We start from the raw sequence: 13,750 nt of genomic DNA on the forward strand, positions 1-13,750 counted from the left end.
AGTAAGTAGTGAAGGAAGTGAACATACAAGTAGTAAGTAGTGAATGAAGTGAACATACAAGTAGTAAGTAGTGAAGGAAGTGAACATACAAGTAGTAAATAGTCGAGCAAGTGAACATACAAGTAGTAAGTAGTCGAGCAAGTGAACATAAAGGAAGTAAGTAGTGAAGAAAGTGAACATACAAGTAGTAAGTAGTGAAGGAAATGAACATAAAAGTAGTAAGTAGTCGAGAAAGTGAACATACAAGTAGTAAATAGTCGAGCAAGTGAACATACAAGTAGTAAGTAGTCGAGCAAGTGAACATACAAGTAGTAAATAGTGAAGGAAGTGAACATACAAGTAGTAAGTAGTCGAGCAAGTGAACATACAAGTAGTAAGTAGTGAAGGAAGTGAGCATACAAGTAGTAAGTAGTGAAGAAAGTGAACATACAAGTAGTAAGTAGTCGAGCAAGTAAACATACAAGTAGTAAGTAGTGAAGGAAGTGAACATACAAGTAGTAAGTAGTGAAGAAAGTGAACATACAAGTAGTAAGTAGTGAAGGAAATGAACATACAAGTAGTAAGTAGTGAAGGAAGTGAACATACAAGTAGTAAGTAGTGAAGCAAGTCAACATACAAGTAGTAAGTAGTGAAGGAAATGAACATACAAGTAGTATGTAGTGAAGGAAGTGAACATACAAGTAGTAAGTAGTGAAGGAATTGAACATACAAGTAGTAAGTAGTGAAGCAAGTCAACATACAAGTAGTAAGTAGTGAAGGAAGTGAACATACAAGTAGTAAGTAGTGAAGGAAATGAACATACAAGTAGTAAGTAGTGAAGCAAGTCAACATACAAGTAGTAAGTAGTCGAGCAAGTGAACATACCAGTAGTAGTAGTGAAGGAAGTGAACATACAAGTAGTAAGTAGTGAAGGAAGTGAACATACAAGTAGTAAGTAGTAAAGCAAGTCAACATACAAGTAGTTAGTAGTCGAGCAAGTGAACATACCAGTAGTAAGTAGTGAAGGAAGTGAACATACAAGTAGTAAGTAGTGAAGGAAATAAACATACAAGTAGTAAGTAGTGAAGGAAGTGAACATACAAGTAGTAAGTAGTGTAGGAAGTGAACATACAAGTAGTAAGTAGTCGAGCAAGTGAACATACAAGTAGTAAGTAGTGAAGAAAGTGAACATACAAGTAGTAAGTAGTGAAGGAAGTGAACATACAAGTAGTAAGTAGTCGAGAAAGTGAACATACAAGTAGTAAGTAGTCGAGCAAGTGAACATACAAGTAGTAAGTAGTCGAGCAAGTGAACATTCAAGTAGTAAGTAGTCGGGCAAGTGAACATACAAGTAGTAAGTAGTCGAGCAAGTGAACATACAAGTAGTAAGTAGTCGAGCAAGTGAACATACAAGTAGTAAGTAGTGAAGAAAGTGAACATACAAGTAGTAAGTAGTGAAGGAAGTGAACATACAAGTAGTAAGTAGTCGAGCAAGTGAACATTCAAGTAGTAAGTAGTCGGGCAAGTGAACATACAAGTAGTAAGTAGTCGAGCAAGTGAACATACAAGTAGTAAGTAGTCGAGCAAGTGAACATACAAGTAGTAAGTAGTCGAGCAAGTGAACATACAAGTAGTAAGTAGTGAAGGAAGTGAACATACAAGTAGTAAGTAGTGAAGGAAGTGAACATACAAGTAGTAAGTAGTGAAGGAAGTGAACATACAAATAGTAAGTAGTGAAGGAAGTGAACATAGAAGTAGTAAGTAGTGAAGAAAGTGAACATACAAGTAGTAAGTAGTCGAGCAAGTGATCATACAAGTAGTAAGTAGTGAAGGAAGTGAACATACAAGTAGTAAGTAGTGAAGAAAGTGAACATACAAGTAGTAAGTAGTCGAGCAAGTGAACATACAAGTAGTAAGTAATCGAGCAAGTGAACATACAAGTAGTAAGTAGTCGAGCAAGTCAACATACAAGTAGTAAGTAGTTGAGCAAGTTAACATACAAGTAGTAAGTAGTCGAGGAAGTGAATGGTTAAATGTCAGATCTCATTCTTAGTCTCAGGTCACTTGTTTCACTAGTCAGTTATCACTTGTTTACACTCATCCCGAGTTACTTGTTCAGAGAGGTATGATGGAGTACGCGCTTCAAATATTACTTGTTATAAATAAACATATTTAGAAATAAGTGTACGTTCTAACACTCGACTAAAATATGTCACTTGTGTTTTGTTTATTTGCAGGAATGTTTGACATTTTTCACTTCAGAACTACAGCCATGTACCCACACCACAAGGAAGAAGCTTACATAGCTTTGATCAACTAAATACATTTTATAATTCTAAAAGACTTAGTAATAATGAAAAATAAATAAATAAATACTCTTAAAACTAACTAAACTGCAAGTTACATAAAAAGAAGTAGGTGTGTTCAGTCTAAGTGAAAGTGAAATTCCACTCTTCTTTTAAAATTTTTTTTTTTACCTTCTAGCCCCTTTTAATATAAGCGTTTTCTTATTTATTTTTTTTACTTTTTATTATTTTAGCCTTTTAGTGTTTGAATTGTTTAGAGTTTTCTGGGAAAGTAATGTATGTAAGTCAATGTATTTTATATAAGAAATCATTTATGAACATCTTGTTTAGGGCAAAGTTCACTAATCCATTTCAAGGTTTTCCTTATAATATATTAACAAACATTCAGTCTTGGACACAATGGTTACATTAAAAAACAATCAATTATTTTAATTTTTTAGCCCTTTTAGCAGACCTCGAAATGGGAATAGCCACCATTAGTTTTGTGTAGTCTGTCTGTCTGTCCGTTGGTCCAGTTTAGGATCTCAAAAACTATAAAAGATATTTTAAATCTGATACCATGATATTTTAGATATTTCAATGTTCAGATTCAACTGTTTTTTTTTCTTTTATGAAGGTTACAGTCATTTCCTTTTTTGGTCACTTAATCCCCGATCATTTCATCCCCTGGTCATTTCATCCCCTGGTCATTTTATATTCTGATCCAACAAATAGTAATTGAAAAAAAGTAATTTAATTATCTATTTTTATGTACATGACACATTGAATAAAAATCCAATTTAATGTCTTTAAAAGTATACAAATATAAAATCTATAGATATAGTGGGGGCGCGGTGGCTAAGTGGTTAAGCATTTGGCTTCCAAACCTGGGGTCCTGGGTTCGAATCTCGGTGAAGACTGTGATTTTGAATTCAAGGATTTTTAGGGCGCCCCTGAGTCCACCCAACTCTAATGGGTACCTGACTTTAGTTGGGAAAAGTAATGGCGGTTGGTCGTTGTACTGGCCACAAAACACCCTGCTTGTTAACCGTTGGCCAAATAAACAGATGACCTTAACATCATCTGCCCCATAGATCACAAGATCTGAAGGGGGAAACTTTTATAAATATAGAGGTACAAATTGTCTTTGCGTGTTCATCGAATTTAATAAGACAGTCTATAGTTGTAATGTATTGGTGAGTGTTGCATGTTTCTTCCTTGGACGTTCTTCAGTGCAATCCTTCATGAATGTTATAACGAGAAGGGTTGCAGTCCAGCGTTGATTCGAATCAATAAAATGTGATATCAGCCTTGAAAACAAAACGTGCTCATATTCAAGAAAAAGAAATTGACAAATAAAGACAAAGAGAAAGATGGCCGTCAGGAGATAAGTTATCAGCGGCAAGATCATAAGTATTCTAATCATTCTCATCTGTCAAAAGATGTCCACTTCTTTCACTACACCTTGGCCTTTGATCATTACTAACGCAATATGCTCAGGATAATATTGACATCTCTAAATCAAATAAAAGCAATATAACTAATTTACAACCCCGCTTTACAATATATTTACTTATTTACATACATTATTTTTTTTCTCAACAAGTAAGAAGAGAGGGGTGGAGAACATTATAATAACATGACCGAACTATTAAAAAGTATTCTAAATAAACGTATTAATATAGTAGATGAAATGACTGCTTAACGGCAAATGCCTAACAGCACAATGACACAATGACTACGCTACAAATATTTCATTGGGGATGAAGTAACCGGGCATGTCACCTTTCTGAAAGTGAACAATTGAATTTTTAAAATCAACTATGCAAGCAGTTTTTTTTTTCATTAAAAAATACACCATTTTTACAACTATTCAACTAGTAAAAAAAAACAGAGAGACTATTATTAAGGGAGGTGATTGTCTACACCAAATTTTTAATACATTTATGCAATCGGTTTTAGATTTTCGTTAAAAAATTATAACATCAGTTATGTCAGGTTCACATTTAACTATAAATTAATAATAAATTATAGCTTTTATATAGCGCTACTTTCATGCTTATAGCATGGTCCAATCTCATTTGTGGACAAGGGGGTATCTAGGAGAAGGTTTTCCGTGCTGCCTTTAGGCGCTCAGTAAACACAACTCTGCTCGAGTGGGGTGTCGAACCTCGAGCCCCCTTCATAGGTAGCCAAGGGAATCTTTGCATTAACATTTATTTTTGTAGCTATCTTTCAATTCTTGTAGTCTTATTTTAATGCGTTTTTTTAAAATATATTCTAAATTTAAACAAAATTAATTAATTACGACTAATTGAACTTGGCTTGTCTTGGCTACCTAGAAGGGGGCTCGAGGTTCGACACCCGACTCGGGCAGAATTGTCTTTACTGAGCTCCTGAAGGCAGCACGGAAAACCAACTCCTAGATACCCCCTCCCCCCCCCACTGGTCCACAAATGAGATAGGACCAAAGCGCTCTGAGCATGCTATAAGCATGAAAGTAACGCTATATAAAAGCTATAATAATAATTGATTCATATGTTGTCATCGATAATGTATGTAAAATTTGATAACGACTGGATATTTAGAAAAGTTTTAAAAAATCGATTGCAAAAATCCAAGAAAGATAAAAGGCAAGTTACTATACGTATTGTAAACATAGAGACCACATGTAGGGGAACTTTGAATTTTTTTTTCCTAAACTGAGTTATTTTAAAATATAACGTAAGGAAGCGCCCCCCCCCCCCCAAAAAAAAAACAAAAAAAAAACATAAAAGTTATAAAATTGTAAATACCTATATGAGTCTGTTAGTCTGGAGAAATATCTCAACTGATTATTCTCTCTTAGGTCTGAGGTCATGCTAACCTTGACGTCACCATCAACATCGACCAACCACGTGAGACCTTCATGAATTTCTAAAATCTCTTCTCTTTGCTTGTTATTTCTGGGAACTGTGGCCTTTCGATAACTGCTAAATCGAGCTGGAGCTTCAGATGACAACAGAGCCTGCTTCTTTGGGACATACTATTGTCAGAAAGTGAAACAGAAATGAGTGGTAGAAATTAAGAAAAAAAAAAGGTTTTAATTAAAAGTTTTAAATTGGTATCTCCAGAACATAGATTGTTGGAATTCTTTCCTCTGGATACATCAACTGCGTGGAGATAGGGAAATAGCAGTGTGGGTGACATCGTTCTGGTTTACATCTCATTGCTTTGAGACGAGATGATCCGTGATATTGTTCAGGTTTACATCTCATTGCTATGAGACGAGATGATCTGTGATAATGTTCAGGTTTACATTTCATTGCTTTGAGACGAGAGATGATCTGTGACAATGTTCAGGTTTACATCTCATTGCTATGAGACGAGATGATCCGTGACAATGTTCAGATTTGTAAGACTCCTACTAGCGTCATATGAGTTTACTAAGCTTAAGGCTTCCTAGAAAATGTATATTATATAACATTTCGGAAATAAATACTATATTTCTAGAATGCACAACTTACTGTAAACCCTTGTGCCTTTCTATCACTGATTCTTGTGTCTAGCAAACGTTGTGAAACAATCTCTACCATGGCAAGCCAGGATCGACTCTTGAGTGACATAAACAAGCAAACTTCACCCTTCTCTTTCAGATGTCTACCTTCCAATAGTGTCACAGCGTCTTTCATTTTCTTATGTCTACCAGGGACACACTGCACAACACAATACCTTTCAAAATAGCAGTAGACTCAATCAAACATCAGAACAAGCACAAATTGAAAGAGAGCAAGATGTCAGAACATGCTAGTCTAAAAGTAAATTTAGAGAAGTTTAACAGATATACAAAAATAAATCCATATATATATATATATATATATATATATATATAGTGGTGGAGAGAGCTGGCTTACATTTTGAGGGTTCTCTTGGCCAGCCGATAGCCAGTTGACCTATGCTCCGGAATGACCAGCATAGCTCCGTACATAAAACAGCTTGTATAACGTCGACACTGGCACTGTTCCTATCCGGCATCTCTCGCCAATGTACTTCGCTAAATGAGATTGTTATTACCAGCACCTAGCTTCGTGTTTGAATTTTGCTGTTTCTTATATTGGACTAAATTTATTATTTAGAAGAAGTTACTTTGAATATCATTACCCCGGTTCTCGTCCACGTTGATGGAGTATCCTTATTTTTTGGAAAACCAGGTTCTAAATTAATTCAATTATTGAATTGCGTACCTGTACTATACTAGACGAAATAGGCTCTTTTTAGAATGTGAACTGTCCATCTTGTAAATGTATTTTTACAGCTATTGTGTAGTTACGAGATTTTAAGAACCTGTGTGTAGATCTGTTCTATTGAATTGATATGATTTTTTATATGGAAAAGGAACGATCGAAACTTTTAAATAACTAATTGATTTATAAAGAGAACTCTTCCTTTTTGATGTTTTATTATGTTTCATACGTTCAATGGCTCTCTTAGAAGAGATTTGATAAGTTGATATTGTATGTGTATTGTATGCTAGGTCTAATGATTGTGTTCGCTTTATATTTATATGTAATTTGAGACTTTATTGAATTTTTTTCTTATTTCACATGTTCAGGTCCTTAGTTTGGAATAAGACATTGGATGAAATCAGACCTTGGTCCTTTTTATATTCTTCTGTGTTAATATTTAAAAAATCGCTCGTAAGGTGGGGGTGTCAATAACACCCTAACAGTGGAGAAGAAGTCACCTAATTGGGATCAACAATCGCCAGCAACCTAGATTTCGACACTGAGCTGACAAAAAGAATAGGGAAGGCTTCTGCAGCAACGGCAAAACACTCCAAGTGTTGGAGTTCCCAAAATTTCATGAGGCATATGAAGAATATTCATTAAGCTTTGAAAAATGGAATTGGTTGTCGCACTTAGGATAAAAAAGAATAGCTGAAGCATTTAAAGACCCCAAACAGATCGGACCAATGGGGGCAGCTAGACAGAAAAGAGCAGGTTACGATAGACTGATTTCAAATAGGCCATTGCCCGTTCGGAGCCAAGAATAAAAAGAAACTCGCGTCAGACACCAGGTCGTAGAGGTCATTGCACAACAACATGCTAGGCGCCGTGGTAACCCGACGTCTTGGGTTCGAATTTTGGTGAAGACTCTGTGATTTTTAATTTCGGTATCTTTAGGGTGCCTTTGAGTGAACCCAGCTCTAATGGATACCTGACGTCATTTGGGGAAAAGTAAAGGCGGTTGATTCTTGTTCTGGCCTCCGTGGGCCAGATGACTTTTACATCCTCAACGCTATAGATCGAAAGGTTCTGAAAGGAAAACTTCTTTTTCTATGCTAGGAAATACATAAAAACATGTGAATGAAATGCTTGGTCTGCATAGAAAGTTGGATTTGTACAGAGACAGGGAAAGTCTGAGAAGAACAGCCGCCAACCTTTACCGTGTTACCAGAGACTAAAGCTCGAGCACTTGCTCAATGAACACTAGTTTCAGAACAAAGAAAAAATGTATAAAAATGTTTTTCAAAAAAGTAAACATAGCAGCTTAGAAATAACTGCCTTCTAAAAGATTTTGCAAGGTAGAGCTTTAAGGGAAGTCCGCAGCTCTTTTGACATGTACACATTGTTTCCACCAAGAGAAGCCGCTGTGTTTGGTAATAGGAACCATTCTATTCCAACTATGGAACTCCTCATTTTGTTGTCTAAGTTACACGTGGCGACATTCAATTTTATCTAGGGCTGGATTAGCCGATTCCTAAGAGTGGATGCTTGTCGTATATGAAAGCTGAACTCAACTGAATGTATATTTGGTAGAAACAGACTATTAAGAATGTCTCGTTCTACAACACAACCTGTGACTCACAAATATACCTTCAAAATAAAAGTGCAAAAAAAATAAATAATTATCAGGTGCTCTGTGGGTGCACAGATTTTTAAATCTTATTGCCATGCGATTTGGGTGTAAAACATATTATTGGCTAACCTTGTCAATTCTTTAATATCAAAGGCCACTGTAGATCGTGTAAACTTGTAGTTGGACTCTACTAACTCCCACCCTAATGTTGTCTTGTAGACTACTGCTATATCTGGGTGACCTTCGCTTGTTGCCGCAGCACCTGTGTGATGTAGACATTATTAACATTCAAACACGGATAAAGGATTGGACTTAAGATTGAAAACATTTATTTTTTAAATCGCTTCCTGTTCAAAGTAAGAGTAGTGTACCTTGAGTCAATGTTTGACTGAAATAAGCTCAGTAAACTTTTAAAACTTTCATTTGTTAATAGAACTTGGGAATAGTGCATGTATCTTATGTGTACATGAGAACAGTGTATGTATCTTATCTCTACATGAGAACAGTACATCTATCTTATCTCTAAATGAGAATAGCAGCCTACATGTATCTTATGTGAACATGAGAATAGTACATTTATCTCATCTCTATATGAGAATAGTGTATGTATCTTATCTCAACATGAGAACAGTGTATGTATCTTATCTCTACGTGAGAACAGTGTATGTATCTTATCTCTAAATGAGAACAGTGCCTGTATCACATCTCTACATGAGAACAGTGTATGTATCTTATCTCTAAATGAGAACAGTGCCTGTATCACATCTCTACATGAGAACAGTGTATGTATCTTATCTCTACGTGAGAACAGTGTATGTATCTTATCTCTAAATGAGAACAGTGCCTGTATCACATCTCTACATGAGAACAGTGTATGTATCTTATGTCTACATGTAAATACTAGGAAACAAAGTGCAACTGAAACCAGTATTACATTCCTTAGCTTTCTAGTCTGCATGCACTGTCGAGGTCCCCCCCCCCCTCCCAATTCCGAACAAGACGCTATTAGATTTGTGTGATAATTAGGGGAGGGGGATCGATCTCACACTAGTTTAGATCTTGCAAAGTTCTGATGTAACGGATTCTTTTAATCTATTTAAAGTCAGTAGTTTTGTTTTTAAAACTATCTATTAGAGAAGTATTAAAAATTAAAAATACCTCACTGCTTTAAACAAAAGACTAAAGAGGAGGTAGTTCTTTATAATATCACCTATTGCTTCATTTATAACTCAGGCTTCATTGGTGGATTCGCGCATTAGTATAAAAACAAGAAAAACATAAAGAAATAGTTTTAGGCCTACAAGACGATCTAGAGTGATTTGTGTTTCACTTTAAAATGAAGGAATGTTCGATTTAAAAACAATGGAACATTTTTTTACCCCGACCTCTCGCCAAGAAAGAATCCTGGTCAAGCGAATGTATAGGTCTAGTCATGGGCGTAGCCAGGATTTTTTTTCGGGGAGGGTTTTGGGTAAATCCCCCCCCGACCCCCCCCCCCCCCCCCGCGGAAAAAAATTATATATATATAATAATATATATATATATATATATATATGTGTGTGTGTACATAATTAATCTTTATTACATTCTGACCTTTTCGGAAGACGTTTATTGTTTATTGTAGACTCCCCGCCCTTGCTAGCAAGGGGGTCTGGGGGAGTTCTCAGCGATCCCCCAGCGCGGGGCGAAGCCGAGCACTATTTCTGGTATTGAAAGCCAACAAAATGGATATTCTGAGGTATCTACAGTGCATTATCTTGCTATTAAAAACTTTTATTTCAAAAACCTAATGTGCTATTCTTACTAACTTAGACCCTCTCGCGCCGTTCGGCGCATTTTCCGGCAAGCTGTTTCCGCAACTCTTATTTTGCGTAATTCATGTGAGAACATGTCCCGCAAAACCTCATGCGACGCTCTGTCACAACCTTACTAAGGATTCGACTCCCAGTTCGGCATATGATTTCTTTGATTTAGACCCGATCTCTATGACTGACTCCTAAAATCTGTCTTAGCCATCTTTGTTGAGACACATTTAATGATTTTCAATTTCGGCAGAAGACTATTCACACTTTATTAATGGAGCCCAAGCCACTGGTAGAAATTTGTAACCTTTCTTGACTAAGCTCTTGGAATTACATGCCTGTATTTCGCTTTAGATTTATATCGAAAAGGAAAGTTTTTTCGTCAAATCATCTGTTGAGGGGTTTTAAACTAAGAAATCTCTGGAGTTTTTTTGTTTTGTTTTTAATTCAAAACCCCATTTAGCTACGATCTTAGAATTTGGTGACTGTAGTTTGCTTTAAAATAATATTGAAGAGAGAGGTTTTCAGCTCTAAACGCTCTGTATGGGAATTTTAAACTCAAAACCATCTGGAAGGGTTTTAAACTTTAAAGAAAAAGCCATCTGGAAGAGGGGGATTTAAACTCAAAACCCCTTTGGCTACGCTCATAGATTTTATAGTGTGTAATTTGCTTTTTTTTTTATATTGAAGAGGTACTTTTTAGCTTCAAACCCCAACTGGAGGGGGGGGGGGTTAAACTCAAAACCCCTTTGGCTACGCTCATAGAATTTTGAGTGTGTAATTTGCTTTTTTTATCTTGAAGATGGGGTTTATCGTAAATTTTGGAGGGGGGGGGGGGGGTTTAAAATCAAAATCTTCCTCAACTGTGCTGTTGGAATTTGGGGATTGTTGTTTGCATTTTTTTTTGTTTTGTTTTATAGAAGAGGGGGATTTAACTGCAAAAACTCTGGTAGGGGGTTTAAAATTCAAAACCCTCTGTAGGGGGTTTTTAAACTCAAAGCCCCCTGGTAGAGGGATTTGTATCTCAAAACCCCCTGATAGGGTTTTTTAAAATCTCAAAACCCCCTGGTAGAGGGTTTTTAACTCAAAACTGCCTCGGCTGTGCTGTGGTAAGTGATGATTTAGTATTAAAATCTCACCTAAAATAAACAAAATGAATGCAAAAATCAATCACTTAATTCCGTCCCCCCCCCTGCGGGGGGGGATTTCATTTCGGGGGGGGGGGGGGGGGTTTGAACCCCAAGACCCCCCCCCCTGGCTACGCCCATGGGTCTAGTACACATTTTAATATTCCAATGATAAGCATTGAGATCTAGACTTAGAAGACGATGCGCACAATTTTCCTGAACATTCATTTATAAAATTTTGAATGAATAAAGCTTTACATTCGGAAATTTCCGAAATGGATATTCCTTTCAAGAACGCGATAGTCCTTTCAAAACCGTTGTTGGACCTAGACATATATCTAAATCATTAGCCAAATTTACTTTTATTAATTTTTTTCCTTAAAAAATAATAACTGTCAGACTAGATTTTCCCCCCGTGTGGCCAACGAGCTAGTAATTCTTTTCTTTGCTGCCTGGTATGAGCGCTGGACTGTCGTTCGGAATCGTCATTTGTTCCGGGTTTATTCCCTGTCCATTTTACAAATATTTTTTTACATCAACTGTTTAAAGTCTAGGAAATTGTTAGAGTCATTTTTGATATCAGCTGTCCAAGCAGTTTCCTGGCTGGTTCCAGGTTCCATTAAGCCTGACTTGAATAGAGGTATTGTAAAAATAGCATCAAAGGTCGCAATCAAAGAAATATTAATGGCTCATTATTTTTTTCTATTAATTTAACTAACTTATTAAGTAAAATAAGAGGGATACCCGTTGACGTATGTCTGTTTAAGATAAAGATTGTTTAGACTAAATTAAATTTTAAAAGACACTTTTAGGAAAAGTTATAATGGTCAAACTAAAGTTTTCCCAATGTGGACAATTAGCTAATAATTATTTGTCCAAAGATATACATCAATTGTGATGTATGAGTAAGTAAATTGTAAGTGTGCAATTTGATAAGAGCAAATGTAACAATAATATTTTTTTGTTGTATTGTGCATTTCTTTCTCTAAGGACCCAGTAAAAACAATGTTCTAACTAGTTGTCGATGAACATTTCCTCGTTTTAAACGTGTTAGATAATTTCTAGTGTTATTATGTCATCTATCATCTCCTATAGAGTTAGATCACTTCGGCCGTGCATCTAGTTGATAAAGAGTTTCATTTCTAGAACAGATGTCTGCAGAAATATAACGTGAAAACAACACCTCCGCCTTCCACATTGATGTCCACTCCTACCGGAAGTGGTAACTTGATAGATATAGGATGACGAAATGTGCATGGTGGTGTCGCTATCACGTCAATCAACTCTGTGACAGACACAAGATCAGATGTCTCTTGGGGAAATTGGTCTTTTGTTAGTTGAATTATATCAGGTCCAATGGGCAGTATCTGAAAGAAAATAAAACAACTAAGTATTTTTTATGATTTTAAAACGTTCACATCGTAGTAATTGACATTGGATAAAAGAAAGATAAATATTGTCTTTACAATGTGGAAGACGCAACTTTTTTTTAATTTTTATTTTCTACTCATAGTTTGTATTCTCTGCTTTTGAAACACTAATTTGAAGGTTAATTTTATTAAATAATGAAATCAATTGACTATAGTTTGTATTTTCATTTGTCAAAGTAAAAAGCTATCTTTGCAAAGGGTAGTTTTTGAAATTAGATCAATATCTTTTCGGTCTGTCTCATGTAAAAATGGCTACATAACCTAGATCAATGAAATTGTATTACTTTCATAGAGATAATAACTTTTATTTTTTGAGTGTCTTAAGCTTGGTTTAGGGTTTATTTTGCAAACGTTACTGTTCCAGTTAGTACCAACATTTATGCCAAGTTTTATCAACATTGGTCAAACGGCTTTTTATTTCTATTCGAAACATACATACGTACATTCGTACACACATACATACGTACATTTGTACACACATACATACGTACATTCGTACACACATACATACGTACATTCGTACACACATACATACGTACATTCGTACACACATACCTACGTACATTCGTACACACATACCTACGTACATTCGTACACACATACCTACGTACATTCGTACACACATACCTACGTACATTCGTACACACATACCTACGTACATTCGTACACACATACCTACGTACATTCGTACACACATACCTACATACATTCGTACACACATACCTACGTACATTCGTACACACATACCTACGTACATTCGTACACACATACCTACGTACATTCGTACACACATACCTACGTACATTCGTACACACATACCTACGTACATTCGTACACACATACCTACGTACATTCGTACACACATACCTACGTACATTCGTACACACATACCTACGTACATTCGTACACACATACCTACGTACATTCGTACACACATACCTACGTACATTCGTACACACATACCTACGTACATTCGTACACACATACCTACGTACATTCGTACACACATACCTACGTACATTCGTACACACATACCTACGTACATTCGTACACACATACCTACGTACATTCGTACACACATACCTACGTACATTCGTACACACATACCTACGTACATTCGTACACACATACCTACGTACATTCGTACACACATACCTACGTACATTCGTACACACATACCTACGTACATTCGTACACACATACCTACGTACATTCGTACACACATACCTACGTACATTCGTACACACATACCTACGTACATTCGTACACACATACCTACGTACATTCGT

The 13,750-nt window shown here is 36.0% G+C and overlaps 1 protein-coding gene across 6 annotated transcripts in view; it reads right to left on the bottom strand.

The window, feature by feature from the left end:
- Positions 1 to 13,750, bottom strand: part of LOC106075860 (uncharacterized) — an 86,494-nt gene that overhangs the window by 21,860 nt on the left and 50,884 nt on the right. For all 6 annotated transcript variants that reach the window (XM_056010895.1, XM_056010896.1, XM_056010891.1 and 3 more), the window contains exons 5-8: positions 12,215 to 12,398; positions 8,232 to 8,364; positions 5,771 to 5,975; positions 5,060 to 5,289 (exon numbers count right to left, since the gene is read on the bottom strand). In XM_056010895.1, coding sequence (XP_055866870.1) covers positions 5,060 to 5,289; positions 5,771 to 5,975; positions 8,232 to 8,364; positions 12,215 to 12,398 — 752 coding nt within the window. The remainder of the gene's footprint in view (positions 1 to 5,059; positions 5,290 to 5,770; positions 5,976 to 8,231; positions 8,365 to 12,214; positions 12,399 to 13,750) is intronic.

The sequence above is a fragment of the Biomphalaria glabrata genome, chromosome 14 (assembly GCF_947242115.1).
Source record: "Biomphalaria glabrata chromosome 14, xgBioGlab47.1, whole genome shotgun sequence".
NCBI classification, from domain to species: Eukaryota; Metazoa; Mollusca; class Gastropoda; family Planorbidae; genus Biomphalaria; species Biomphalaria glabrata.